Here is a 26,297-nt window from a genome sequence, read left to right as displayed (position 1 = left end):
TGTGATTAACAATTTATTTTATCATACAAGTTTTTATACAAAGTAATTCCTCCATCTTACCTCCACCTGCCCAGGCTGGTTTTCAAACAATAAGTCGTAATATCTATCGATAACACAATTATTTTATTAAAAATTGGCATATCATTAGTAAACAATTTAAAATCAAATACTACATATATAATTTAAGTATGAATTTTTAGTGGACAAAGAGACTATTAATTATCAGCCACTGATCCCATACTGTTACTGACTACCACCGCTACTATACTTCTCTCCACTGATCCCGGGCAGCTGGCCTCCACTGCCCCCGGTCAGTACTAGTCCACCACTGCTACTATACGGATGTACTATGATCCCGGGCAACGGGTATGAACTGCTCTGGGACGACACCGGTCCACTAATGTCATAATAATTATAGCCACCGCTCCCAGGGGGTCGGCTTCCACTGCTCCCGGACAACACCGGTCCACTACTGCTACTATACACATACCCACTGCCCCCGGGCAACCGCTGTCCACTACTGCTACCGTACTGATGTACACTGATCACGGGCATCGAATGTGAACTGCTCTCGGGCATCCCCGGTTCATCAATGTTAACATAATGATACCCACTGCTCCCGGGCACCCCCTGTCCACCACTGGTACTATACTGATGTACACTGATCACGGGAATCGGGTGTGAACTGCTCTGGGGCAGCCCCGATCCATCAATGCTAACAGAATGATATCCACTGCTCCCGGGGAGCGAACCTACATTGCTCCCGTACAGCACTGGTCCATTGCTGCCACTGATCCCTGGCAGCGGGACTTGAGTGCTCCCGGACAGCACCGGTCTACTACTGCCACTGCTCCCGTGCTGTCCACCATGCGGTCGTCTACCAGGCCTGAAAACGAAACCAATTTCATTAAAACATGCTTAACAACAGTGAGTTTTATTTGCTGACTTTGGTGATTTGGAGGGGCGTAGTTTTATAACTCGTTTGAGGTTTTCGTCAATCCATGTCCTGTGAGCGGAAACATCGGTGTACACACCGGGAGTGTTTGCCCGACCACAGCCTATCCCAAAAGATGTTATTCCTATACAACAGAATTTAATAATCAACTTTAAAGTACTAACATCCATTATAGTAAAGTATTGAATGTACCTTGCAGGACAAGACTTTTATTTAAAAGCCTTACCATAGGACCTCCACTGTCGCCCTGAAATATGTCAATAGGTTTTTAAATATAAGCAATTTTAAACAAGAAATTTTTAATTTATTAGTTTTTCCCGGGTAAATCTTTAATTCAAGTTTATTGACGAATGCAAAAATACTAGTAGTTTGGTGTGTCAGACGTGTTTCGCCATTCCGTCTTCATCGTGATGACTTTGGGTTTTATTCGATAAACCTTCGGTAAGAAACGGCCAATGCAGTTCCAATAGAAAAAACATTCAGAAAACTAACATTAACTATTTTAAAGAACATTTTAACTTTAACTAAAGATGTCTACCGAGGAAAATCTTACTTCAACCGCCCAATCTACCAGTCAGATTTAATAATCTCCTTCTTACTTACAAGAAAACATCAGCATAGCGAAGGAAATTCGGTGTTTGATTTGTGTACATGTGTACATTTTGTCTATTGCCTGCCAATTTTATCTAACCTGGTCGATGGGGTACTCAATTTCGGCCATTGGCTCTTTCGCACTACACATTCAAACTTATAAATGCCTATCAGGTGACATCCCTACACGCTCTCTAGATGGAGTCAAGGAACATCCTTTAAATAAGGGAGGGCCCATCGACCAACCTTTCTCTGCATGATAAAGCCGCGGGCGTTGGCCCAAAAGCAAGAGTTCATTTGAAAGTATTGTATGGCCTACTGTTAGGTGATTCTTCTGCGATTCAGAGAGCTGTTTAGAGAAAGTTTAAAGTGGGAAAAGATGATGAATTAATTAAGGTAAAGTGATCATTTTGAATCACGAATTTTGAACGGCGAATTGCAAGCATATCGCTCCGACCGATTCAGACGATTTACTGAATCACTAACAACAGAAAACAAATCTCTCTGGGCGGCAGCTAAAAATCTTCTATCTTACCACAAAATATCTCCCCCGCTTCGCCAAGTCGACGGCAGTTGGGCCAAGTCAGATGAGGAAAAAGCGAATGCTTTTGCCGCTTACTTGAACACAGTGTTCACCCCACATGTCAACATAATAGACCATACTTATTCAGAACTTATCAATGAATATTTACGTTCACCGATTCCATTATCCCTCCCTCCAAAAGCTTTTTCACCTTCTGACGTTCATTCTACCATACAACACCTAAAATCCAAGAAAGCCCCAGGTTTTGATCTTATTACCCCAAAAATTCTCCAACACCTTCCCAAAAAGGCCATCATATTCATTACATACCTATTTAATTCTGTTCTTCGTACAACCTACTTCCCTATAGCTTGGAAACACTCGTATATTCGAATGTTCCCTAAGCCAAAAAAGCCAACACATTGTACTACTTCATACAGGCCAATAAGTCTACTACCTACGTTGGGTAAAATTTTAGAAAAACTCCTACTGAAAAGAATTCTTCCGATTCTAAATTCTCAAAACATAATCCCAGCTCATCAATTTGGTTTTCGCAACCGCCACTCAACTGTCCAGCAGTGTCACCGCGTGGTAGACATTATTTCATCCTCCCTTGAGATGGGACAGTACTGTTCCGGAGCCTTTCTTGACGTAAGCCAAGCTTTTGATCGAGTTTGGCACCCGGGCCTGCTGTTCATGCTCAAGGACATCCTTCCATCCACCTACTATCTCGTACTGCACAGTTACCTCACTGACCGATTCTTCCAAGTCATCGAAGGCCATTCCCTCTCTTCATATTTTCCTATCCATGCTGGTGTCCCTCAGGGTAGCGTTCTGGCCCCTACACTGTACCAGGTTTTTACAGCTGACATGCCATCTCATCCCGAAACCACCACATTCACATTCGCAGACGATACGGCAATTCTCTCTAGCAACTCCGATCTTGTCATTTCACTCGAAACCTCCAACTACACATCATACTACTAGAGTCTTGGTGTAAAAAGAAAAGGATAAAATTTAACACAGAAAAATCCACCCACATTACCTTTACTCTTCGTAAAAAGATCTCCCCTCCTGTTTACTTAAACAATACTCCCCTCCCAACTGCGGACAAGGTGCGGTACCTCGGATTGTACATCGACAAACGCCTGACTGGCATCCTCACACAAGACTGAAACGTCAGGAGGTTATGACACGATTTAGAATTCTTGCACGACTTCTTGACAAACGCTCTAATTTACCTCTCAAAAATAAAAGGCTGCTTTACAACACCATAGTTAAGCCGATTTGGACTTACGGACTGGAAGTGTGAGGTTCAGCCAAACATTCCAATATCCACCGCATTCCAACTGCCCAGTCTATAATACTACGAAAAATACTAGATGCTCCATTTTATGTGTCGAACCAAACGACACATACAGATTTACATATTCCTTTCGTACAAGATGAAATACGTTTCCGTTACCGTAAATTTCATAAAAACCTCCCAACTAACGTAAACCAACACATCAGAAACCTCGCATCCCGACGAATCCCCTCAAACCCTCCCAGACGACTGAAGAGACAATGGCCGCGAGATCTCCTAGGAAGTGATGACAGTGAAAGTGATAATGACACACGTATCAATTGAACAAACAATATTATTGTAACATTGGAGTAATACCAATGGGTGTTTTCTACACTCTTGGTTTTAATTTTGTTTTGTTTTAATTACCTTTCTCACTGTTACTTATTACCTACTTTAAAGTAGTTGTAATGTACAACAAATTTAAAAAAAAATGGCATTTAAGGTATTTGGCAAAATCTAGATGATAGGGGTTACTTAGGTAGAGTGAATAGTGTTATTTCATACGTCGCTTACCTCCAAACGAGCATTATAAACAAATTTGCGAACCAGATATGATCAGTAAAATATAAAAATGTGCTCGTTCTGCAATTCAATTATTTCTGTTCATTCGAATTTATCATTTACTTTTTTTTTAAGTACAATTACGCCTATCCAAACCTTGGAGAGAAAGAGTCTAATCTGCTTGTAGTGATATATTGTATCTTCATTAGATAAAAAACTGAATTTCTACTTATCATAAATATTTAATGGCAGCCGTCTTGTGCCCCAGACTCAACCCCGGCACATAGTACGCGTGAAACTCGTTCGACGCTTCTTGCAACCTTTGTTTTCTTGCACTCTTTCATATCGTAAATCTTGATGAGTGCCATGTGGAGTTTGCAAGGTGCAGAATTTTCTCCTTTTTCTACTGTAATGCCATAACCGAGAATGAGGGCCGGTTTTGAAACACCATTGTCATCTGTTAAATATACTTTGTAATTAGAAAAATTTTAGGTTGTTTATAATCAAAATATTGATTAATATTTTACTTGGAGGTGCAAGGCAGATGGGTTGGAGGAGGACGTGGTCCTGGAGAGTAGCGACGGCAATGTCGTTATTGGTAGTTTCAGTATTATACTGAGGATGCAGTTGGACATGTATTATCAGGGAATAACTATTATAATCGCGGGTGCATCTTTCTCTTAGTTGGAATACTGCGGATAACTGACTCATCCAATTGCGAGGTTTCTCCTCCCTAAAGAACAAAAGAAAACAATTAAAATGATCGTTATATCGAAAACATACAAATTTCGAGAAGAATTTGAGCTTTTTCCGTCTAGTTTTGGTGCACATTGATTTGCGCTTACCCATCTTCGTAGCAATGAGCAGCAGTTAAAAGCTTATTGGATGTGACTAAAGCTGCCCCACAAACAACCGTCAATTTTCCTGAATTTGATTTGAGTCGTGAAGCAGATACAAGAGCTGTATAGAAAGGAAACTGATCTGCATCTGTCTCATTTCCGCCGATGATTCTGCTATCCACATGCCCTTTATTACAGTCGTTTTCAGCTAAAATTCCCTCTGAAAGTAAAAACGAAAGAAGTTGACGTATTTTGAAAAAAATGAATTTGTGAAAAACTGTGGTAAATCGAGCTGGTGCGATTCTTTAGCTCGGATCATCCACGTCGTATTTTGTCTCTCAGTTGTTAGTCTATGAATTATTGTGTCATACCATATTAAATTATGACCAATTGTGGTGAAGTGATTCAGGTGCTATGCCCAAGAACAGCTCAGATCTTCCAAGTCATTATTTGTCTTCCCGAGAGTTGCTACTGTATTAGTAGAGCTACTGTAGAGTACTACGTTTGTCATCCACGCCATCATCAGTTTGTACATTATACAAATATAAATATGCATTACACTTGTACATCAAATAATTCCCTTTTATATGTTTTTTTCTTTCTATAATACCCCTAATCCAATTGTTAAGCGACCCGCGACGAATGGCACTGGGGTGATAAAAATTAGTGCCTCAAACGGGCACCGGCCTACACCCTGTTGTATCTAGGCTTACCCCAGCATGCGGGGCTTTGCTGAGGCTGAAATCTTTATCCCTAGCTACTCGTGGAAACCATGGAACCTAATATATAAACAATAACACAACCACCAAGGTTAGGCCCAGAGGCCACCCAACGAGGCAGAACCCCTGTTGAAGGAGGGAGTAGAATATGTGAATGCGCGATGGACAACAATTTCGTCTGACGCCGAAAAAGGAAAAGAAGCACGATAAAAAGTCAACTCATGTGACAAAGCCTGTTCGAAATCTGAGAAAAAAAGGCCAAGGTCGGAAGAAGCACCCCCAAAAGCAAGTGCCAAAAAAGCCAAGCCCCTCCAAGAAGGAGATATCCCATAAGGGGGCCTTGACACAAGTAAAAATATCAGTGGTACAAAAGGCTACCTGGTAAACCAGATGCCACCCGAAAGGCTTGACACCCTTGAGGATGCCATAATGCTGGCCAATGAAAAAGTATTGGCCGGAGAATCGCCGACGTTAGAATTAAAATTCAACAAATGCACACACAGGTCAGACTATATGGTATAGCCTGTGAGGATCAGGTTAATGCTGACTGGCTAAGGGAGACAGTCCCAACAACGCGCTGAAGCCGTGGAAGGATGCAGTCTTCGACACTTGGGAGGGGGAGGACATACCCAAGCCAATTGCCTGTAGTACCTACATACCGGATCCCAAAACCGTAAGACTGACGGCAGAGAGAATTGTGGCAAGTGTGGCCAGGCTAAAGTACTCAAACCGGAAGCTAAATACACACCTAGGGACTATCTGGGGAGAAATCTAACAGTAGAAAGGTACCTTGTGGACCTCCTCCATGGGCAACGACTCCTTTCAGAAGCTCCAGAAAGTGGACATGCACCCCTATTTCCCAAGAGAAGAACCGTGCCCACCCAAGTTGCTGGATGACATCGTAAGGTAGGGAACAAAACATGAAACAAACTACAAAACATGGGATGTAACGCAAATGCCCACCATACTATATCAGTAGTACCGATATCAACAACCGAGGTGAGTCCTTACCAGATTACCTAATTGATGAAGGGTTAAATATTGCTAACATAGGCACAGAAGCCACCTTCATCACCCGATATAGGCAAGAAGTCTTAGATATGACAATAACTTACAAGGGGCTGATGAGTACATCTTAAACTGGAATGTATCCAGGAAACCATCAAATTCTGATCACAGGCACATCAAAATTGATTTGAACACTCCCTCCCTCGTAGAACTTCTAAACAAACTCCTACTGGTACACTGACGGCTTCAAAACCGACTAGGGTACAGGAGCTGGAGTCTTCGGGATGAACCCAAAGACTGAACTAACGATAAACCTAGATAAATATGCTACAGTCTACAATGCGCCAGAAAAATAAAAAGGCTAGGAATACATTCCCGGAAGAAACTTGAGGAAACTTACAAAGAAATTACTTACTGGATGGCAACCCAACCGAACCAAGATTCTGGTTGGACTCCGGACAGGACACTGCCATTTAAGAGGCCACATGCACCGGATAGGAGTCCCGACAGAAGAAACACTGTGCGGATACTGCCAGGAAGAGACATTCTGTGATTCTGTGAAGGTATATGTAGGTGCAGGTTCTTGAGACTAAGACAAGAAAAACCACAAGAAAGATTCTACACTAATGAGCCGCTGGCAAAGCTGTGGAGGCTGATTAACAACCTGAAGCTGGCCAGTGAGTTGTAAAAAACAGGGGAGATCAATAGATCTATTCAGGTCGAGGTGCAGAAGGCCTTGTGGTCGCCTCTTTCATCCCTATCCCTACCCTAAACATTATCTAAAGGTTTCTAAGGATATTCAATTTCTAAAATGTCATCTCCTATTATAAATTGCTACGCGCATCTATTCATTTCCTTGATTTTAAAAATACATTGAAAACTGTGAAACTGAAGAACGAGGGTACTTAACTTTTTTTCGTCTCACCATCGACAATCTAGTCTGCATTCCAGTTCAAATGCTGGTTGAATTATATATAATGTGAAAAATATATAAAATAAATTTATAAATGAAATACTTTATTTATTAGTATTGTCTAAAATATAATACAATATATTTCTTTTAACTAAACATAAATTTTTAAAAAAACACCAAGGTTAAATCTACAATAATAAAATGTTTAAATGTCTCCAACCTAAACGATTATGTTTAAACAAGAAAATTATTAAACGAAAACTAATTAAATCTATCATAAATAAACTAATTACAATTATATTTTCCTTATTTTACCTGGTAATACCAGAGCGATTAACAAAGCGCATAGTTTTCTCATGTGTGTGGACTAATAAACCGATTTTGTCAATAGCCTCTTAATTTATAACGTCTCCTTCTCCTTCGTTATTTACCGATCTGTTAACATACTGTTCTCTCCAACGACTGTTTAATGTCAATTGAAACGAATTACTTCATCTATAAGAGCTAAATAAAGAGGCAATAAAATTTTTATAACATTAAAATAGAACATACTGAACTTAATGGTCTAAGCATCCAATTAGAACTTAGCATATCCTCTTTGCGTCCATTTCTTAATTTTAATGCCGTGCCTTAATCTTAATCTCAGTTAATTTTATATTATACATATTCTTAGGTCCAATAGTCATAAGATAATTGGCTTTTCAACTTTCATCAAATTTCATCGATTGATTTACTTGAATCTTGAAAATATCATTAGCAGGATTTTTCAATTTTGCTTTTTTTCTAATAATTGCTATTGGTAGATTTAGATTAGGCATACTTTTTTATGACATTTATTATTTACAAATACAAATATTGTTTTAGGTAAATATTTTCTATTTGTGTTTAATTTGCGTTTGAGCCACTTGTAGGAGAAGTTGATTAGTGACAATGCTCATTCACACTGAAACCTCGTCATTCTTCACATCTCAAGTATCTCCACTTTCGCTTCAATAATCCACACGGAAAAAAGGTTTGCTTTTTTTCTAAATATCTACTTCAATTTAAATCGCGTTTGTAACCTTTGCACAAGAACGCAAAAATATATTACGTCTGTTGTCGTTTTTTTAATTCTACTACATATTTGTGACCACTTGTGTCAACAGGAACAGTAAATGTTGAAATACGTGATTACGTTGTCTTCAATTCATTCACCAATCGAAGTCGAACAAGTATTAAAAATCTTTTCACCTCCGCGCGAACATTTGGCATCGCAGTTAAGCTGTGAACAAATTTAACTGATAATTTTCAAATTTAAATCAGTACAAAATAATGTTCGTACACACGTATATGGGCCTACCACTTCTCGCAGCTCGGCGGAAATTCCAACTTTTGTGTAATTTACAATAGGTTATAGATAAATACAATAAATTATTCCATGGAAGTGTTACTCAGCCGGAGAATCGTCAGTAAGTAAATACTAGGTCGAATAGAAACAACAATAGCTGGGGGGAAAATTTTTTTTTTTCAAGGTTTGTTTTACTTTTGTGATGGAACTCCATTATCAAATGTTGAATGTCAATAAAGACTTTAGTTCCAAATATTTACTAATAAACGTTTGGAACTAAAGGCTTTATTGACATTCAAGCTTTGAAGATGGGAAAAAACTGAAGGCAGGCAAGTAACATAAAGTAACATCAGCCTAATTTCCGGGAGACGAGGACCACCCTCCCCCATCCCAAGAGAATTTATTCGAACCCACATCATCAATTTTATACAGTATATCATTTATATTTGTATTTTATTTAATACAAATTACTCGTATTAAAAATGTACCTTGCATATAAAGAGGTGCTGGATGTCATAACCAAATGCAAACCAGATCAATTAAAAGTATACCTCCTCGATTTATTCCAAAATAATAGAGAAAGAAAAATTCCCCCCTCCAAAAAAAAAAATCAAAATCAATGACAGATTAAGTAAAATGGCTCTGTTTGTTATATTTAGTGCTCAATAGACGTCTGGAGAGTAAAAGTAAGTTATTAGCGAGAGTGGAGAGGGTTCAACCCCGCCCCGAGGAATATCGAGTTCTGTGGAGGAGTGAAAGTGACCAGACCTCTATGTTCCTATCGAGTGTTGTGTTTGTGTTAATTTATCGGAATGAATGTAATTTATTAGCGTGAAAGGAAGGGGTTGCTTATAACCCGCCCCGAGGAATATCGAGTACTCTGGGGGAATGAATGTGACCAGACAATTTTTACATTTAAATTGTTTATAAATCCCAGGCACTGAAGATGATCTCAATAAAAGATCGAAACGTTGGCACGATAAAGAAAATATTTTTCTGAAACCTACATCACACCCGACCGCATCTCACGACATCTGAATAACTATCGATTAACGGTCACTAATCTCTACACGTAAATAAAAATATACTCAAGGGAAAAAACCGGCGCTAGGTATTTTGTTGTTAATTCGAACTATGTATTTGGAATTTGGAAGAAACAGGGTTGTCTTAGTGTATATATGTATTGTATTATATACTTATTGTATATTTATCTTATTGTATATATGTAAAAATAAGTATGTTCAACCAGACTGCTTTTTCTTCATCGGATGCGTTTTATATACGTCAACCAGAAAATTCTGTTACCCAACTTGAATGTTGTAAGCCGATTTCAAGGAAATAAAGGAAAAAATAAAAGAATAATTAGAAAATGTATCGATAGTTGGCTTTTCCTGTTAATAAGCTATTTTACATTTGAGCATTTCATTAACAACCGTGATCGTCAATATTCATCATGGGCTTCTACGACAAACTCAAGGCCTGCTAATTAAGGTATGACCTGCTTAAACAATAGAGTATTTATCAATAGAGTAAAAAATTCATGAAAATACGTTCTTTCTTTAATGTTCAGGGGTGATAGAGCCAAAATACCTAAAATGGTTGTACAAGGTACAAGGTAAAATAACTGCTTATTAAGAGATGGATGAAAATCGACCGCCAGGGAAGGGATTAAAAATTAAATGACAGGACAGGTTTAAACAGTTTGAAATTGTTTGAAACTCCAGCAAGCTTAGTATTTAGTGCCACGCAGGTACACTGACTGCAACGAAAGAATGTACAAAGATAACCACAGAAATTATTCAAAACCCCGTACACGAGTACGTATTAACTTTGAGATGCATTCAATTCATCAAGTCAGAAAATACATAAATATAAAAATCTTGGAGCCGCGTGATACTTGGATATCATCAGTTCGAAGTTGGTTCTGAATTCCAAGACCATCAAGCAGATTGGAAAAGCGAAAAAACCACAGGGTTCTAGTAGTAGGATTTGAGAAATGAATAAACAGAGCAGGCAATCAATTATCAGAGAATTTTTAAAAAAAGGATGTAAGTTGGAGAACACCTAATTTTGCCCTTCAACCAAAGCTGAAATCATATCTAGAAAATCATCAGAGCATTGATCTTAAATATCATCTCCAGAATTTACATTTCATATCGAATCTTGATAGAAAATTATGAAACAAATCTTTTTCTCGTCGTATTTTTATTTTTTTAATTAGTTTTGATTACAATCTGCAATTTTTAGATGTAAAATGTAATTTGAGCTTACATATTTACTATGTATATTGTTACATTGAGCGGAGCAAATAACCAACATTATTTTTCTATTTCATTTCATTAATTACAGTTTACTGCCTCAGAGGATAGATTCTGTTGGACAAGGCATGGGCAAAACTCGTGAGGTAATGGAAAGTTTATTGCGGTATTTAGTAAATTTTGGATAAATCAATTTTAGAATTTTAAGGTGCTGTGGAAAGCACTATTTGAGACATAATGTAGAGAAATTATAATTGATCTGAGATCTTAAGATAGAAAAGCCTCCAATGTTGGATTCGGAAGTTTTACCAGTTCCCCACAGTTCTATTCCATACGTCCAAATCGTTGTAATAACGTTTTTTCGAATCTAAGTTTGTTTTTCCCGTCGATAGCTTGGATTGATGTCCTATGAGTACGTAGAGTAGACGTAGCGTCTGTTTTGGTCTTGTCGTTTCACTCGTTTGCATACAACGTGGCGTGAGCCTAGGTTTCCACCTGCAGTCAGATTTCATGATAGGAACAGATTTTTAGTAGATTGTGAGAGGAGATGCTTCGTAGGATGGACTCGCTACATTTCTTTTCTAATTTAATGCATTTATTACAATCTGTAACCTTATGTAATAAGCTGGGTTTACAAATGACATAGACCATGTGTCGGAAGTAGAGTTAACAATTATTGTTGTCGCGAGGTGATCACTTCAGTCGTCCGGCGGGATAATATGGATGTTTCTATTGCATAGGATTGGGCAACTCAATTGGGGTGAGTTTATTGTGGAAAGTGGAAATTTTGGGTATTATTTGCCCGAGAGGATTTTGAGGTCATTGTGAAGGGTGAGGTTGGAGACGTAGTAAGGAGCATTGACTATGGTTCTGAGGATTTTGGGATAGAAGGACAGTATTCTTTGGAGGTTTAGCAGTGGCCCACAGTTCTAGTCCGTACGCCCAGATTGGTTTTAGTATTGCTTTGTAGGATGTTATGGAGGTTGTAAAGTTAATTGATTATTATTAGTTTACATTCACCAATTATATATTTTTTTTATTTTGTAGTTACTTATGGAGTTTTTGATTTAAAAAAGAACAAATATAGAAATGAAATTATAACTAAACAATCGGTTTATTATTGAGAAAAAAAAATATACATGAACAATATAATTTCTTATGATAATTATCAGTAATATCCTAAAGTATTAAATTTAAATAAATTTAAAAAAAAATTCTCTTTTTTATATATAACCTCCTAATAATTTGTTTTGTAAATTCAAAACTAAAGATTTCCTTTTTTACAATAAACGTTTTAATTAAAAATAAAAATTTAACTTACTTACAATCAAAATATAATTATGAATCAAAAAATTAATTTTCTCCCTTAATGAACAAACAAAATAGATCCCTTATTTTCGAAGAAAAGAAGAAAAATAGAAAAATGTTCCCTTATTTTGGCCGATGTTCACGGTACTGCGTTCAGGGTAAGACTCCCTTCCTCTTCTGTTTTTCTCTTGATCCTGTAGGTCCAGTAGGGCAGCGTTGATTGACCTTGTTGTTACGTAACAAGGAAGTCAGTTTGTTTTAGTCAGTTTAGTTTGAAACGTCAGATTTACATGACAGTAGATCGAAATGTTGTTTAATACCTGTCGTTTTAATCGTGTGTGTTGGTTCTCAGTTAGACTTGTGTGTCGATGGAGCCCAAGGTACGCAGTCTGTATTGGGAGTAGGAGTATTATTGAGGAAGGTTTTGCTTCGAAGGGTGAGTGGTAAATGGGTGTTTTTTCGGCTATTTGCAGGACAAGTGCTTGGAGCTCCTCCGAAGCAATTTTGAGATCGGGATCAAAGGATAGCACCGCTTTTTCGTCGGCAGAGGGTGAAGTTGGGAAATCTGCATGGTTCAGTAGGTAATGCGTAAAAGAATGAGTAACATAGTCAGAGTAGGTCAGTCCTTGGCGAACTCTGAAAAATCGTTCGGTTAGGTAAATTCGAAGGATTAGTTAGAGGGTATTTGGAAGGTTAGGATTTAGTTTGTACTGGAAGCCTTCATGTCACAAGCGTTCAAACGCTTGTACATATGAAGAAAGACTCCCATAACTGTGGAATGTTGGAAGCGAAAGTCAAACTGATGATCTGGGTGAAGTTTAGTTTAAATTTGACAACTGCTTTTTAAGGAGTTTTTTCTTCAAATTCTTTCGACACGATGACAAGTAAACATATGATGAGACTTTTTGAACTGACCAGATTTCAGGGAGAGGATGATTTTCGAATATTTCCAGAATAAGGGAAAATGGGTAGTGTTGAGTATACAATTGTGGAAGTATGTTAGATAAGTATGTTTTTCAATATTTTAAAGTTTCTTTATATACATATACATATTGCACTTATATTTTTTAGTTTATCTTTATTAGAAATATAGTTGAAATACCCGCAAGAAAGTTCTGGACGTCGTGTCCAATCATCAAAATGATTAAGCGTAAGATCAGTTCGTCGTTTGGCTATAATAACTACAAAAATATATATGTAAAATGTACCATAAAATTCTGCCTTAAACTAAAAATAATAATAATTTCATGATTTTTGTGAATATCTTATAACAATGGAAAATCCATATTCCGAAATATCAAACAAAAAATACTGTTTTTACCAACTTTTATTATTAGTATCATGTTATTCTTAATTATACATATACTCAATTAATTATACATGATTTTTTAAAAATGAAATTAATTGAAAAAAATATGGTAATACTGTTGAGTAATCATGAATACAGCATAATTTTATATATAACATTGCTTAATTAACGTATTATTATTTATACTCTATAATTTTGTTATTTTGATTTTTTAACGTACATTGTTATCGAAACGACTTTTCATGGTGTTACAATATTAAAAGCATAAATGTTAAACATGTACAATGTAATATAAATAAATAAATATATTTTATAACGCTATATAATATGTTATTCATTTTAAAATAAATATAATTTAAATAATCAACAAACAACAAAAATTTTTTCCACCTATTTAAACCAAGTAAATACAAAATTATATACATGATTGATTTTTTTTATTTAAAACACAATTTTTACATCAAAGGTTTTCCCTTAAAGTTAATGGATAATATAGCATAGCAATATAATATAGCAAATAAAGAAAGAAGACAGTAATACTGAAAAATTGAGGAGACCTAACGGAAAACAATAATCTTTACAAATTGACACAATTTGAAAAACAAAGTTTCTTGTACTTTTATTCAAACAAATTTTGGATAAATGTAAACTTTTTATCGTTAGGCAAGAAGCTCCGACTGGAACGTAAACACTCAGGTTGTACAATTACTTTCTAATATTTACATTTACAAAAGATTGAACGATATTTTGGATATTCGTATTGAGATGAGATAAAGCCCAATAGTTCCTTTGCGATAAGAACGATGTTCAAAATGTAATAAAATTATTAAATTTTTATCACCACACTTTTACAGCTTATGAGAAACGCTGTTTTTCAATGACAATTATTCTCTGTTGCGTACTGTTCGGATCAGACCAGAAGCTTGGAGAAACTTCTTTACAAAATATCTAAAAATAATAATGGTTGAATTTAAACAAAAACTGTAAATTTTATCAGCGTTGAATTATTTTCCCTTACATCAGAGCAGTAGAAAATCGGAAAGGTCTCCTGGAAGGGGTTGCCTTCTTTTTACCGATTTTCTCATCAATCCAGTCCCTGTAGTAGGACACATCGGTGTAAATGCCAGGAGAGTTTGGACGACCGCAACCTTTACCAAAAGAGGTGACTCCTGAACATAAGAATACATTTTTAACTGTATATTATGTTTGTGATTTTTTTTTCATGAAATTACCTTGAAGTATTTGAACACCTTTCGAAAACCTAACCAAAGGCCCTCCACTATCACCCTGAAATTTAAAAAAATAATATTATACTACCTTCTCTCTGCATCGGATAAAATAAAAAAATGAAATAGTTATGACAAAAAGTCAACACAATGACATCGGTAAAAAAATTTGTATTTTTCCACTATTATTTTCTATCGCAAAAAACATTAACACATGCGCATATACTTACTTTTTATATGTCCATTTTGTATACAACTGAAGAAATAATTAATAAAAAATCAACGTGATAAATAATTCAAATATTGAATAATAATTATCTTACAAGAGCCCGAATTACAAATTTGTAAGAAAACCAAAGAAATCTATAATTTCTTCTCAAATTTTTCTCCTTCCAAAATGTTTATGGTTAAATACATTTTGAAAATCGAATAGAAATGACACTGAATCGACAATACTTTACTGTTTAAAATCCTGTAAACGTACTTTACAGGCTTGGCCTAAGTGTTGACCTAAGTAATAAGTAAGATGTAACAGTAATAGTAATAGTAAATAGTTCACTAGAAATTAGTAAGTTTAAGTCAATTTTTTTGCAAGAGGTAAATTCGAAAGTTGTATTTTTTTCCCTGAATACAAATTCTTGGGAAAATAAAATAATCGATTGTTTTGCCTCAAAATTGGAGGCTACGAACGTGAGATTTTAATTAAACTTTTTGTGATGATACTAGATCAAAAAATATCAGACAGGTGTCTGAGCGTTCTTACCAACAGGCCTTAGGAGTGGAGGTTGTTTTAAGCAAATTTATCTATTGTATTACTTTTAAAAATGTGTTTTCTGCCATTGTTGCGCCGGTATTGCAAGATTATTATACATCATTCAATTTTTTTTTAAATTTAGGATAAGACAAATTACATGCAAGATATATTACATGAAGTTAGACTTTATGCGAAGTTGCAAAAACCAAAAGACGCTTCGAGCAAAGCAGGCCAAAAGAAAAAAATGAACATTTGGGGCTGGATTATCTGATGGCTTTTTTTTTTATCTTCGATGTTCGGTGTTCAATTTAAAAATGCACAACCCCTCAAGATTTTATCCAAATTCAACGTTATTCCAACCCATTCGATTTCATGGTCGGAATGAACAAATAACCTCTTTCCCTTAATTTATCTTTATGTAAGGTATTGTTGAGATAAAAAAAGTCAGTATCACGAGCGGGATTCGAACCCACGACTTTCGGTTAAATGCGCCGCTACAATAGTCAACACCGTACCTTCTCTTAGACGTTTGTGCTTAGTAGACATTTTCAGAAATTTTATCAGAAAAAAGCAATAAATAGGATAGCCTGATGTAGTTGAGATGCATTAATCTCTGTCTATTACCTGGCAGGCGTCGCGTGACCCGTTTTTAACACCAGCGCATATCACTCCAGGAGTGTTTTGTATGTATTTGTAAATTTCTGTGGTTTGGCATTGATTTCTGGTATACATTTTGATGGCAGCCTTCAGGAGTGTGCAAGGTTCACTTGACCCTCCTTCCGTGGTTGCGCCGAAACCGAGGATGTGGGCCGTTTTCGATTTATTAACTCCATTTAAACCTGATAACAATTTTTACAAAAAATAATTCTCCATTGGATTAATTTATCTTTTTATGTTAGGTTTTGATTGAAATGAAAAAGTTAGTGCCACGAGCGGGATTCGAACATCCATCTCAACCTAGAACCTTTCGAATTTTCCCTCCTTTTTGCCATTTTTCAAAATTCGAAAATTCGGAGGTTGTAGGTTGAGATGAGGAGTTGGTGTCCGATTGGATCGAAGTTACGATAGTTCGAGTGGTAGAGCAGCGGCGTATTTAGCCGAAGGTCCTGGGTTCGAATCCCGCTCGTGGCACTAACTTTTTCATTTCAACCAAAACCTTGCATAAAAGAATAAATAATTTGAAAAAAGTGATTTGGTCAATAGATCAGTAAATATAATGGATTCTTCATTGAGTTGAAATATTAGAGTTCTCGTACTTTTCGGTGCAAGGCGTACGGGAGATATCGAGATGTAAAGACGGAGCGTTCCGATGGCCAAGTCGCTTTTATCCGTCGCAGAATTGTAATAAGGATGCATGTCCACTTTTATTATCATGCTGGCACCAGCGTATTCGCGTTTGCATCTGTTCTTCAGATCGAATACAGCGATTAGGTGCGACATCCAATTTCCTCCACTGTTACGTCTAAAACAACGAACAAAAGGCAATCAACTGTCATCAACAGCAACGTATATTTGTCCAGTAATCCTATATTACATAGCCACACTATAAACCAGACGTTTACTACTATTTATAATACTAGTTCATACTCACAAGGGTCGGTAGCAATGCGCTGCTGTCAAAACCTTGTTGGGACTGATTAGAGAAGCCCCACACCAAACTTTCAACGATGAATTCGAAAGAAATTCTCTATAATGCACTAGCGCTGTGAACCAAGAGAATTCGTCTGTACTGGTATCCGTCCCCCCGACGATTTTGCTATCAGGCTGCTCCCCATTGCTATGCGTTAACAACTCCCCTTAAAGTAAAAATGTTTTAAATTAAAAGATTTCCTTCTAATTTAAATTTACATAAATATTTATGTTATATGATGTACCGTCTATTCCAGTTTCATTATGATTATTTGCTTAATAAAAGAATAATAAATGTTGTAATTTTATTAACTGACTTATGAATTTTGTGCAAAAAGAATGTAAACAAGCTTTACATACTGAACCAGGAAATCGATTTGTATACGTAATTATATGACAAGGCAATTTCTAAGGTACCTGGCGTATACTGTATGATTCCCTTGTTCTGTCTTGATGTATGTGGTATGTCTCAATAAAGACTAACATGGCTCTTAACATCTCTATAATATTTAAAAAGTTTTCGTTGAAGCGTAACAGAGAAAAGGACCTACACGAGTTTAATGGTGCAGAAAGAAGAAAGATAGGTGGAGGATAGACGTAACGTTTTAATGGAATTGTGTGGTGTATAGTGACCATTAGTTAATGATTATTTGGAGATCGTGAGATGCGGTCTGGTGTGACGTAGGTTTTAGAATAACATTTTCTTTATCATGCCAACGTTTCGATCTTTATTGAGATCATCTTCAGGGCCTGAGATTTATAAATATTGTTTTTTTTTTGTTTTTTGTTTTTTTTTAAGAAGAAGAAGAAATAAGAAGAAAGCCATAGCCAAGAAGTAATATCAAACTATTTGAACATTCCTGTGAACAGTGGAACCTCACAGATAATTTAGAGAAGTCCAAAATCATGGTGTTTAGTTGAGGGGGTAGGTTGAGTTCTCTGGGTCGCTTTTTTTTCAGGGGCAATCTCATCGAGATTGTAAACGAAGATAAATATTTAGGAATCATATTTACCCCGAGACTCTCTTGGACAAAGCACTTCTCTTGGAAAGCGTCAGTGGCTAAATTAGGTCTAAATAACACATGGTCAGCCTTCCTACTCCAAGTAACTATCCCTATTAAAGTCAAGTATAATATTTTTAAGACGATAAGTCGTGCAATTCCGTGCTATGGCTGTCAAATGTGGGGATACCAGAGGTTTGAAACAATAGAAAAAGTGTAACTTTTTTTGTAAGAAAGTTGTTCACATTGCCATCTGGTACACCAAACTATATATTATATTTAGAGACCAACTTGGATTTAATTTTGGTGTATACACTTAAGCTTCACTACTCCTATATTGTGAAAGTTCTGATGTCTCCCGATACTAGATACACAAAAATAACATCGTTGGCGGTCATAAAGACTAACATGGTTCGCTCACTGGAAATATTTGTTTGAAAAGTACAACTTACCATTCCTCATATCCTTAGACAACCTCTGTGACTGGCATAATCATTTTTCAATTCTTATTAATCAAATTAAAAAACAACATCACGAAGAATGCCGGTCACGTGTCCAAGCATCTACGCATCTCACACTTTGCAAGGAGGTACAAATTTCTCCTGCATTGTTCGACCTATATGAAGATAATTTTGACGGTCTTTGTCTCAATGAGTTGCGATGGCTATTTAAGCTAAAAAGTGAGGTTTTGCACTTAAACTCGGCTATTTGGATCAGAGGGAATTGGGAGTCTGTTCTTTGTGTAATTCGCGCTCTATTGAAACTGTACCCCACTTCGTGGCGGAGTGCTCATCCCTGGGTGAGATTCGGTTGTTGCATCTCGGATGTTTCACTCTCCCCAGGGTTGACCTGTTACGGTTTTTGAGTGTATTGTATAATCTGTTTTTCTGTTCTCTTTCGCATTTTGGCAGTTGTTGTTTCTCCTTTTTTTCCCTTTTATTGCGTAGGCTATCACTTTTATTTTATTTGATTGTGTATTTTTTCGTTTCTGATTGTTTAATCAACGACCTATTATATTATTATTATTAATTTTTAAGGGCGTTTTAACGGCTAAGGTCATTTCACNTACTTTTCCTTCTGGAGATAGATTTTTAATCATGGAATATGTGATTTCATCACTTCCCGGAGAAGATTCTTTCACCGAACTCAGAACAAGATCCAGTTCAGCCAGAGTGAGGGGAGTGTTCCAAACCTCTTCTTCATCGGTTGCAAAATTTAAATCATATCTTTCTTCCTCCTCCTTTATCTGCCTGAAACGCTCCGAATACCAGCTGGAATTAGAAACAGATTCAAAGTATTATTAACTATTCGCTCAGCAATTTGAAAGGGTTCTGTTATGACCATGTCTTCTGCACGAAGTATTATTTTAAATGAGAATCCCATATTTTTATTGTACAGTTCGATTCTGGAGCTTATTTTATGCCACTTTTACGGAAAGGAAAATGTTGACAAGATCGACCATTTCTGAGGTATGCCAGACGGAAGATGCGTGAGAGAGTATGCTTTTTAAAACAATATGGCCCACCCCCCTTTATTCCCAAAACGTAACTTTAGCACACAAAAAAATCTAATACAAACCCCAAGTTAATTTTGGCTAAGAATCGCGTGGAGTAAACAGATTTAACCTAACTTTTTCATCAACCTGGGAAATGATACTAACTTTGTTATTTTAAATAAAAATCTCATATTTTTATTGTACAGTTCGATTCTAGAGCTTATTTTACGTTACTTTTACTGAAAGTGTTTTGACAAGATCGACCATTTCTGATTTATGCCCGACGGAAGACACTATGCTTTTATGCTACGCATGCTTTTTGTAACAAGATGGCCCTCCCCATTTAAAATTTAAAATGCAGGGTTTTTATGCTGTGGCTTTAGTTATTATACTTAGTTATTTTAAATGAGGATCCCATGTTTTTATTCTACAGTTCGATTCTAGTTTTTATTTCATGCCACTTTTACTGGAAGGAAAATTTTGATAGAATCGACGGGGTCATTCGAAATTTAACTAGACGTAACAGGACATCGAAACATTGAAAATTTTAAATATTAGATAAGAAAGCTAAAACAAAATGGGTGATAAATACCAAAATCGGTCAAAACAAGTTAGAACATATTTTTTACTTGCAAAAGAAAAAAAATTGGGCATAACTCAGAAATGGTCGATCCTATCAAAATTTTTCTTTCAGTAAAAGTCCAAAATGAACTTTGGGTTTGTACAAGACCATTTGTTCCTAAAGTTAAGCGTTTCCGAATTAAATGGGTGAACCATAGAAGTTGATATACCCTGTATGTTACGAACTTCTCACTGAGAGCAGGTAATGTGTAAAGGAAGTTGAGGTACTTAATATGCCGCCATCACCCCTCTCAAACCATAAATCGGTGTTAATAACCACCCTAAAAAATTAAGCTATAAATAAATTGATATAGTGTCATTAATTTTAATATTAATTGTTTTCGGGAATTGAGACCATTCTATAACTAGTACAATTTTTTTCGAAAACTTCGCACTTTTTCTCAGATCTTACCATCTAGGTAAAGTAATACTTGTCATATAGGAGGGTTCACCATCCACCTTTGGGCGTTGTGGCCGAGGTCAAATTAAAAAGTACTTAGCTATGCCGGAATTCGAACCCAGAACCGCCCTAACTCCTTGGCCACCGCGGTTTCTTTATTACCCATATTATTATATTTTTATCTCACGTTATAAACAAAAAGAAATCCGCTGATATAACATAATAATCTTCAAATGTATTCCCAACAAAGGCAGGAGTTCAAAGGAGTTAAAAGTTCAAAAATTGCATAAATTACTTAAAATATTTTTTTTTACTCCTAGAATCCATTGGAAAGAACGCTCGGAGACTTTTCTAATATTTTTCGACCTAGGATCACCCTAAACTGTCTAAACTATTACGTTAAAATACGTGGTCTTACGTCCGTCACCCGTCTATAATAATAAAAAAATCAGAAAATTGTATGTTTTATGCTAAAATCGCACCTAACATATATTCCTGAAAGGATATACATCAAATATGTCCTGTGTCAAGATATTTTTGTTAATATGCTTACATTCTACACATTTAACATCATAAAAAACATATAATTTAAAAATTGCTACTCCTCTTCCTTTTATCTTGGTTGTCTTTCGTTCACTCTTACCAATCCTGAAGATCGGAGAAATTTGAATCAGTTCATTATTTCTTTGTCCAAAACAATCAACAGAGAATTTATGTTGTTCGCTAAAGTACCAATTTAACTAACTTAAAATTTAATCCTCTGATTAAATTAAATTATCAGTTTTCTGATTTCTGATCAATTTTTAGAAAAATGACTATTAAATAATGACCTTAAACAGACGACTGGTGACAGTCTTACGAGCATTCTTACATAACGACCGTCCTTCCACAACCAATATGCATTTTTGATTATTCACTTTCGATATTCTCGTCACGGTGCTATTTACGTTATATTAATTATTTCCTCCATTAAACAATGAAATTTTTTTTAATGACTGTAAATTTTGGCGGCAATTTTGACGCCATGATAAAAGGTTTTTATAAAGATCTCTATTTTCTCCGTATTTACAATTAATTAGGGTTTCTTAAATTATACGAGGCTTAATTTATTTTTATGTAAGGCAATACATAAACATTTATGTATAATTTTATTAATAATACGTAATCCGATACCCATGTTTAGTGGGTTGAATTGTAGATTTTTCTAGCAGAATTTGACAAATTCTGAAACTACTTGAGACCAGATTAGTCTATTATTATTATTCCCAGGTACTAATATATTAGATCCCATTTATCGACTTACATAACTCCATATATTTTTAAAACATCATTGTATAAAAAAAATATTAAAAAATTCAGCTTTTGCTAAACAAACGTTTCATTTATTACAACCCCGTGTTGCGGTTCGTGATCATGAAAAATAGTAGATAAATAGGCATAAATTGAGGAATATATTTTAAAAAATGAAGATGCACTGCAAAAAAAATTGCACAATTTGCAAATGCTTCAAGCTGGTTGGCTTCGAATGTACAATTTCAAATATACGATATTTTATAAACGATAGATGGTCGTCCGTATTCCAGTGGAAACTGGATGAAAAAGGCATCAAGCAGTTTAGTACTCATTGTTCTTTTAAAAAACTCGTAATATCTAGCACAAACTTTAAGACGAGCTTTGAATATTTATAAAATGGCAGAGTCAAATTTGATCACAAAATGGGGAAAGATGACAATTTGAAAAAGCGACAACTTTTGATTAAAAAAAAGCCTATTATCAAACTCGGATAAAGGAATTGGGCAAAATCAAAATTTGACGAAAAAATTACATTATCTCAAAATTAAATTATGAACTATAAAATGAACCGATGAAAGAAAAATTTAGTAAACCAAAGGCTTTGGATTTCAATATGTAGTGTAACTTTTGATTCTTTCCAGAGTTTTTTTTTTTTTGTTACCTGGGATCAGCAGAGCGATAAGCAGACCGCACAAACTTTTCATGTCTACTGACTGAATTTGACATTGGGATCAGCATTAATATTATCAGGTCCGACTCCGCCATTTCCAACCGTTCCTCGTTAATTTTGCAACCTGATCGTCCCTGTAATAATTTGTTTTAAAATATTCATTAGCGTCGTAACCGTTTTCGTGAGAGCAAAATGTAAAACAGAGACACCAGAAGAAAAATATAGTTCGAGTCTATAGTTTGAAAAGTACCATAGTCTAATAGTGGAACTTCTTGCTTAGGCGAGCGGAAACTACAAAACTTCATAAACTAATCCAAAAAAAAATTTTTTAATTGTATAAAATATTAAAAAATTATGGTTTATGGTGTTTAGTGTGTTCTTCGAAATTTGTATGAATATTTTTTTAAACGTATGTACTGCCTCTTGGTATTATAATTCTTCGCACAAAAAAACCTTTAAATTATGGTATTATAAATTATATTATAGCCAACGTAAAAATTATTACAAGTTTTGAATAAATGAAAAAAAGTTTAGAGAAATCACATCCGTGTTATTGATTGGGTGAGCTCAGGAATATATTAGGTGTTTTAATTCCGCATAATTTATCATTAGTTCTAGGTTGGAATAATCAGTCTAGCTAAAACGATCTGTGTTTTTCCTTCAAAGTGTCTAGTAAATTTGGCCCGGACTGCAAGGTGAAGCTGCTGTCTGTTCTTGTTGTCTATTCTCTAGCCTGTCTATTCTCATTGTTCACTATTAGGCTAGTTTCGGCATCTTATCGTCTGACAGAACAAAGACACATATTTTATACATGTATAAAAGGAACTTTGCCAGCGCAGACTATATACCCCCAGGGTCTGCACCGACTCAATGCTGTGTATGAAGTTTTTCTGCTGAGCTTCTCGTCATTTTGTTAGAAAGGTATGTTGATGAACAGGTAAATCATGGCAAAACGATTATAGTTTTCTTATTTTTCGAAATATTAATAGATTTGTTGTGGAACTTTACCTCTGCTTACTCTATTACATTTGTGTTGATCTGGCTTTAGTTAGCCTCCTTAATATTAAATAGTTATTCCTCAGTTATATTTGTTATTTGAGCTTATTTTCCCGTGAGCTAGGGCTATGAATAGGAATAAAAGAGGCGGCCACAAAGCCTTCTGCACTTCGATCTGAATAGATCAATTGTGCTCCCCTTGCTTTTTGTAACTCACTGGATAGTTTCAAGTTGTTAATCAGCGTCAATAGCTTAGGCAGCGGTTCCTTAGTGTGGGATCTTGCTTGCGATTTTTCCTGTCCTAGTTGCAAGAACCTGCACCTACATAGACGTTGACAGAAAGATAAAATGTGTTCTGCGGTCACCACCTCTTCCTGGCAGTATCTGCATAGTGGTTCTTCTCTCTGTACTCCTATCCGGTGCTTGTGCTTTCTTAAGTGGCAATGTCCTGTCAGGAGTACAACCAGAATCTTGGTTCGGTTGGGTTGCCATCCAGTAATTCCTTTGTAAGTTTTGCGGATGGTCCTTTTATGAATCTCTTCGTGTGCCTTATGCCTGTGGTATTGTTCCATCAGGTTTTGCACTCATTAAGGATCAATTTTAAGATGTATCCTCTTTTGTGGCAGGATGCTAACCACAGTAGGGTTCAGGACCTAGAGTTGCCAGTGGACCATGTTTGTCAACCTTTTCGTTCCCTCTATACCCCGAGTGCCCAGAGACCCATGCTAGGTCAGGCCATTTGTGTCTATCAGGCCCTCCATGGCATTTCAAACACTCACCTCGCAATAGGTTAGTGCTGCCTGAATGTCAGAGAAGATGGCTATTTACCGGGAATGTATTCCTAACCTTTTTATTTTCCTGGCGCAGTGTTCAATCCCTACGATTTCAGACTGGAAAACTGTAGCATATTTACGTAGGCTTATCTTCAGTTCGGTCTGCGATTCATCTCGAAGACTCCAGCTACCGTGCCCTTGTCGGTTTTGGAGCCGTTATTGTACCAGTTTGCCTTTGGCGATGTTCCTTTGGCCCATTCTTCCTGTTCATGTATCAGTATTTTGTAGTTTTTAGTAAAATTGTATTTTGAAGTAGTGGCATCGATTGGTATGTATAATGTGGCATCTGTCTGTATCTCCTCCCTCAGTTTCCATTGTTTATTTACATGGCTTATCCTTGCAGATGGTCCATTTATGAGCCTGTGGGCCTCTGCTCTGGCTTCTCCTTGAATTAACATATGAAGTGGTGGAAGGTTCAACACACTTCCTGGGCCGCAGTTGACGTTGTGCACATGGCACCAGACAGGCTTGTCTTTGGGTGCCACTTATTAGCCTGATAGCTTTGACCATGGTCCACCACACCACCTGGATTGGGATATACATTGGGCTTAAGATGCAGATGTATAGTCATAGGGTCATTTTGGGGTTTAAACCCCAGTTTTTGGCGCAGAGCCTTCTGCTCCTCTCCCAGGCAATTCTCAGGATGTTTCAGATTCTCTGGATGGTTTTAGTCAAATGTGGATTCCCATGTGAGGCGCTGGTCTAATATGATCCCTAGATATTTGGCCTCCTTGGAAAATGGGATCAGGGTCCCATTTAGACTTGGAGTGTGTAGGATTCCTACAGTCCTCTTCCTGGTGAATGGAATCATTATGGTTTTGTGGGGGGAGGGGGATTAATAACCTCCACCTTTTTGCACCACCTGTCAACAAGATTGAGGGCTCATTGTGTACGATCCATTACATTGTCTGCAGGGCGGCCCATTACTATTACGGCAAGGTAGTCTGCATAGCCTAGACAGTAGAATCCTTTTTGTTCCAGCATTTGTAAGTCGTCTCCCAGCGTCGTCCAGAATAGAGGTGAGAGGACACCGCCTTGTGGGCATCCCATGGCTGTCCAGTGGATGGCATCCAGTTCCTTAGGCAGCAATGGTGAAGAGGTGAAAGAATAAATAACCTACCTGTGGCCTGACCGCCCCACGAGTCTAAACCTAAAGGTCAGAAGAGTGCTCTGCGTTAACTTAGTGGTTTTTTTATCTTTTGCCCTTCCTCGCAAGCCAGCTTCCCTCAAGACACGACGAACTCCTTCAGCACTGATGTCGATATTATCAAATCACCAAAGATTCCGTTGAATTTGTACGAATTGAGCGAATAATAGCGTGATTGAATGCATCTGAGAATTTTGGATTACGACTATATGCAGCTTTATTCTTTTCAATCCCTCTCACATGGATTGCATTCATTTTTTGAATATTACAAATAGTCCTTCCGTATTTGTTACACAAAGATGCTCCTTTTTGATGCTCAAACAGATTTGCTTTCCGAATATTTTCCCATATCGGCTTCACTATAAAATCATTAGAATTCAAATATTCAATTACATGCCATTTTCAAAATTGTCAACAAAAACAAAATGGCTTCTTACTTACTGATTTAGTTACTGCCGGGATTTTTAGTTGTAACCAATGTTGAATTTATATAATTGTTAACTGTTCGATTGAAACTCACAAAATCGATCAAGTGGTTTTGTGAGACTTATTAAAAGGACTGAGTGTATTATGTTTACAATGCAGGCAGGAAAGAGTTGAGGATTGCAATAAAAGAATAAAGGTTTTCTGAGA

General features: G+C 36.4%; 2 protein-coding genes across 3 annotated transcripts; both read right to left on the bottom strand.

Annotated features, from left to right (window-relative positions):
- Nucleotides 1-102: 102 nt before the first annotated feature.
- Nucleotides 103-7,961, bottom strand: LOC106668651 (serine protease 27). 2 transcript variants are annotated; one of them, XM_024225627.1, is made up of 7 exons: nucleotides 7,713-7,961; nucleotides 4,764-4,977; nucleotides 4,446-4,651; nucleotides 4,164-4,375; nucleotides 1,148-1,202; nucleotides 947-1,079; nucleotides 103-886 (listed from the first exon to the last, which is right to left on the bottom strand). In XM_024225627.1, the coding sequence occupies exons 1-7, from the start codon at nucleotides 7,753-7,755 to the stop codon at nucleotides 244-246; spliced, it is 1,506 nt and encodes a 501-aa protein (XP_024081395.1). In that variant the 5' UTR covers nucleotides 7,756-7,961; the 3' UTR covers nucleotides 103-243. The 2 variants fall into 2 exon arrangements, with proteins under 2 accessions (XP_024081395.1, XP_014253086.1); XM_014397600.2 differs by having other exon boundaries at nucleotides 1,148-1,205; nucleotides 4,167-4,375; nucleotides 7,713-7,959.
- A 6,063-nt stretch (nucleotides 7,962-14,024) lies between these two features.
- Nucleotides 14,025-22,756, bottom strand: LOC106668575 (trypsin-like). The gene is made up of 7 exons (XM_014397470.2): nucleotides 22,680-22,756; nucleotides 17,171-17,375; nucleotides 16,836-17,041; nucleotides 16,204-16,418; nucleotides 14,832-14,886; nucleotides 14,618-14,768; nucleotides 14,025-14,547 (listed from the first exon to the last, which is right to left on the bottom strand). The coding sequence occupies exons 1-7, from the start codon at nucleotides 22,720-22,722 to the stop codon at nucleotides 14,484-14,486; spliced, it is 939 nt and encodes a 312-aa protein (XP_014252956.1). The 5' UTR covers nucleotides 22,723-22,756; the 3' UTR covers nucleotides 14,025-14,483.
- Nucleotides 22,757-26,297: the final 3,541 nt, after the last annotated feature.

Source organism: Cimex lectularius, unplaced genomic scaffold (assembly GCF_000648675.2).
Source record: "Cimex lectularius strain Harlan isolate CLEC.00 unplaced genomic scaffold, Clec_2.1 scaffold111, whole genome shotgun sequence".
NCBI classification, from domain to species: Eukaryota; Metazoa; Arthropoda; class Insecta; order Hemiptera; family Cimicidae; genus Cimex; species Cimex lectularius.
Note: the sequence above shows the minus strand (reverse complement) of the source record. Positions and strands in the feature narration are given on the sequence as shown.

Bases quoted from the DNA above. Each gene is read 5' to 3' on its own strand.
- LOC106668651 (XM_024225627.1), bottom strand. From the start codon at position 7,755: ATGAGAAAACTATGCGCTTTGTTAATCGCTCTGGTATTACCAG. The intron at 4,978-7,712 runs GTAAAATAAGGA...TTTTACTTTCAG, and splicing joins AATCGCTCTGGTATTACCAG to AGGGAATTTTAGCTGAAAAC. The intron at 4,376-4,445 runs GTAAAATATTAA...TATATTTAACAG, and splicing joins CATCTGCCTTGCACCTCCAA to ATGACAATGGTGTTTCAAAA.
- LOC106668575 (XM_014397470.2), bottom strand. From the start codon at position 22,722: ATGAAAAGTTTGTGCGGTCTGCTTATCGCTCTGCTGATCCCAG. The intron at 17,376-22,679 runs GTAACAAAAAAA...TTTTACTTTAAG, and splicing joins TATCGCTCTGCTGATCCCAG to GGGAGTTGTTAACGCATAGC. The intron at 14,887-16,203 runs GTAATAGACAGA...TTTAAATTTCAG, and splicing joins GGTCACGCGACGCCTGCCAG to GGTGATAGTGGAGGGCCTTT.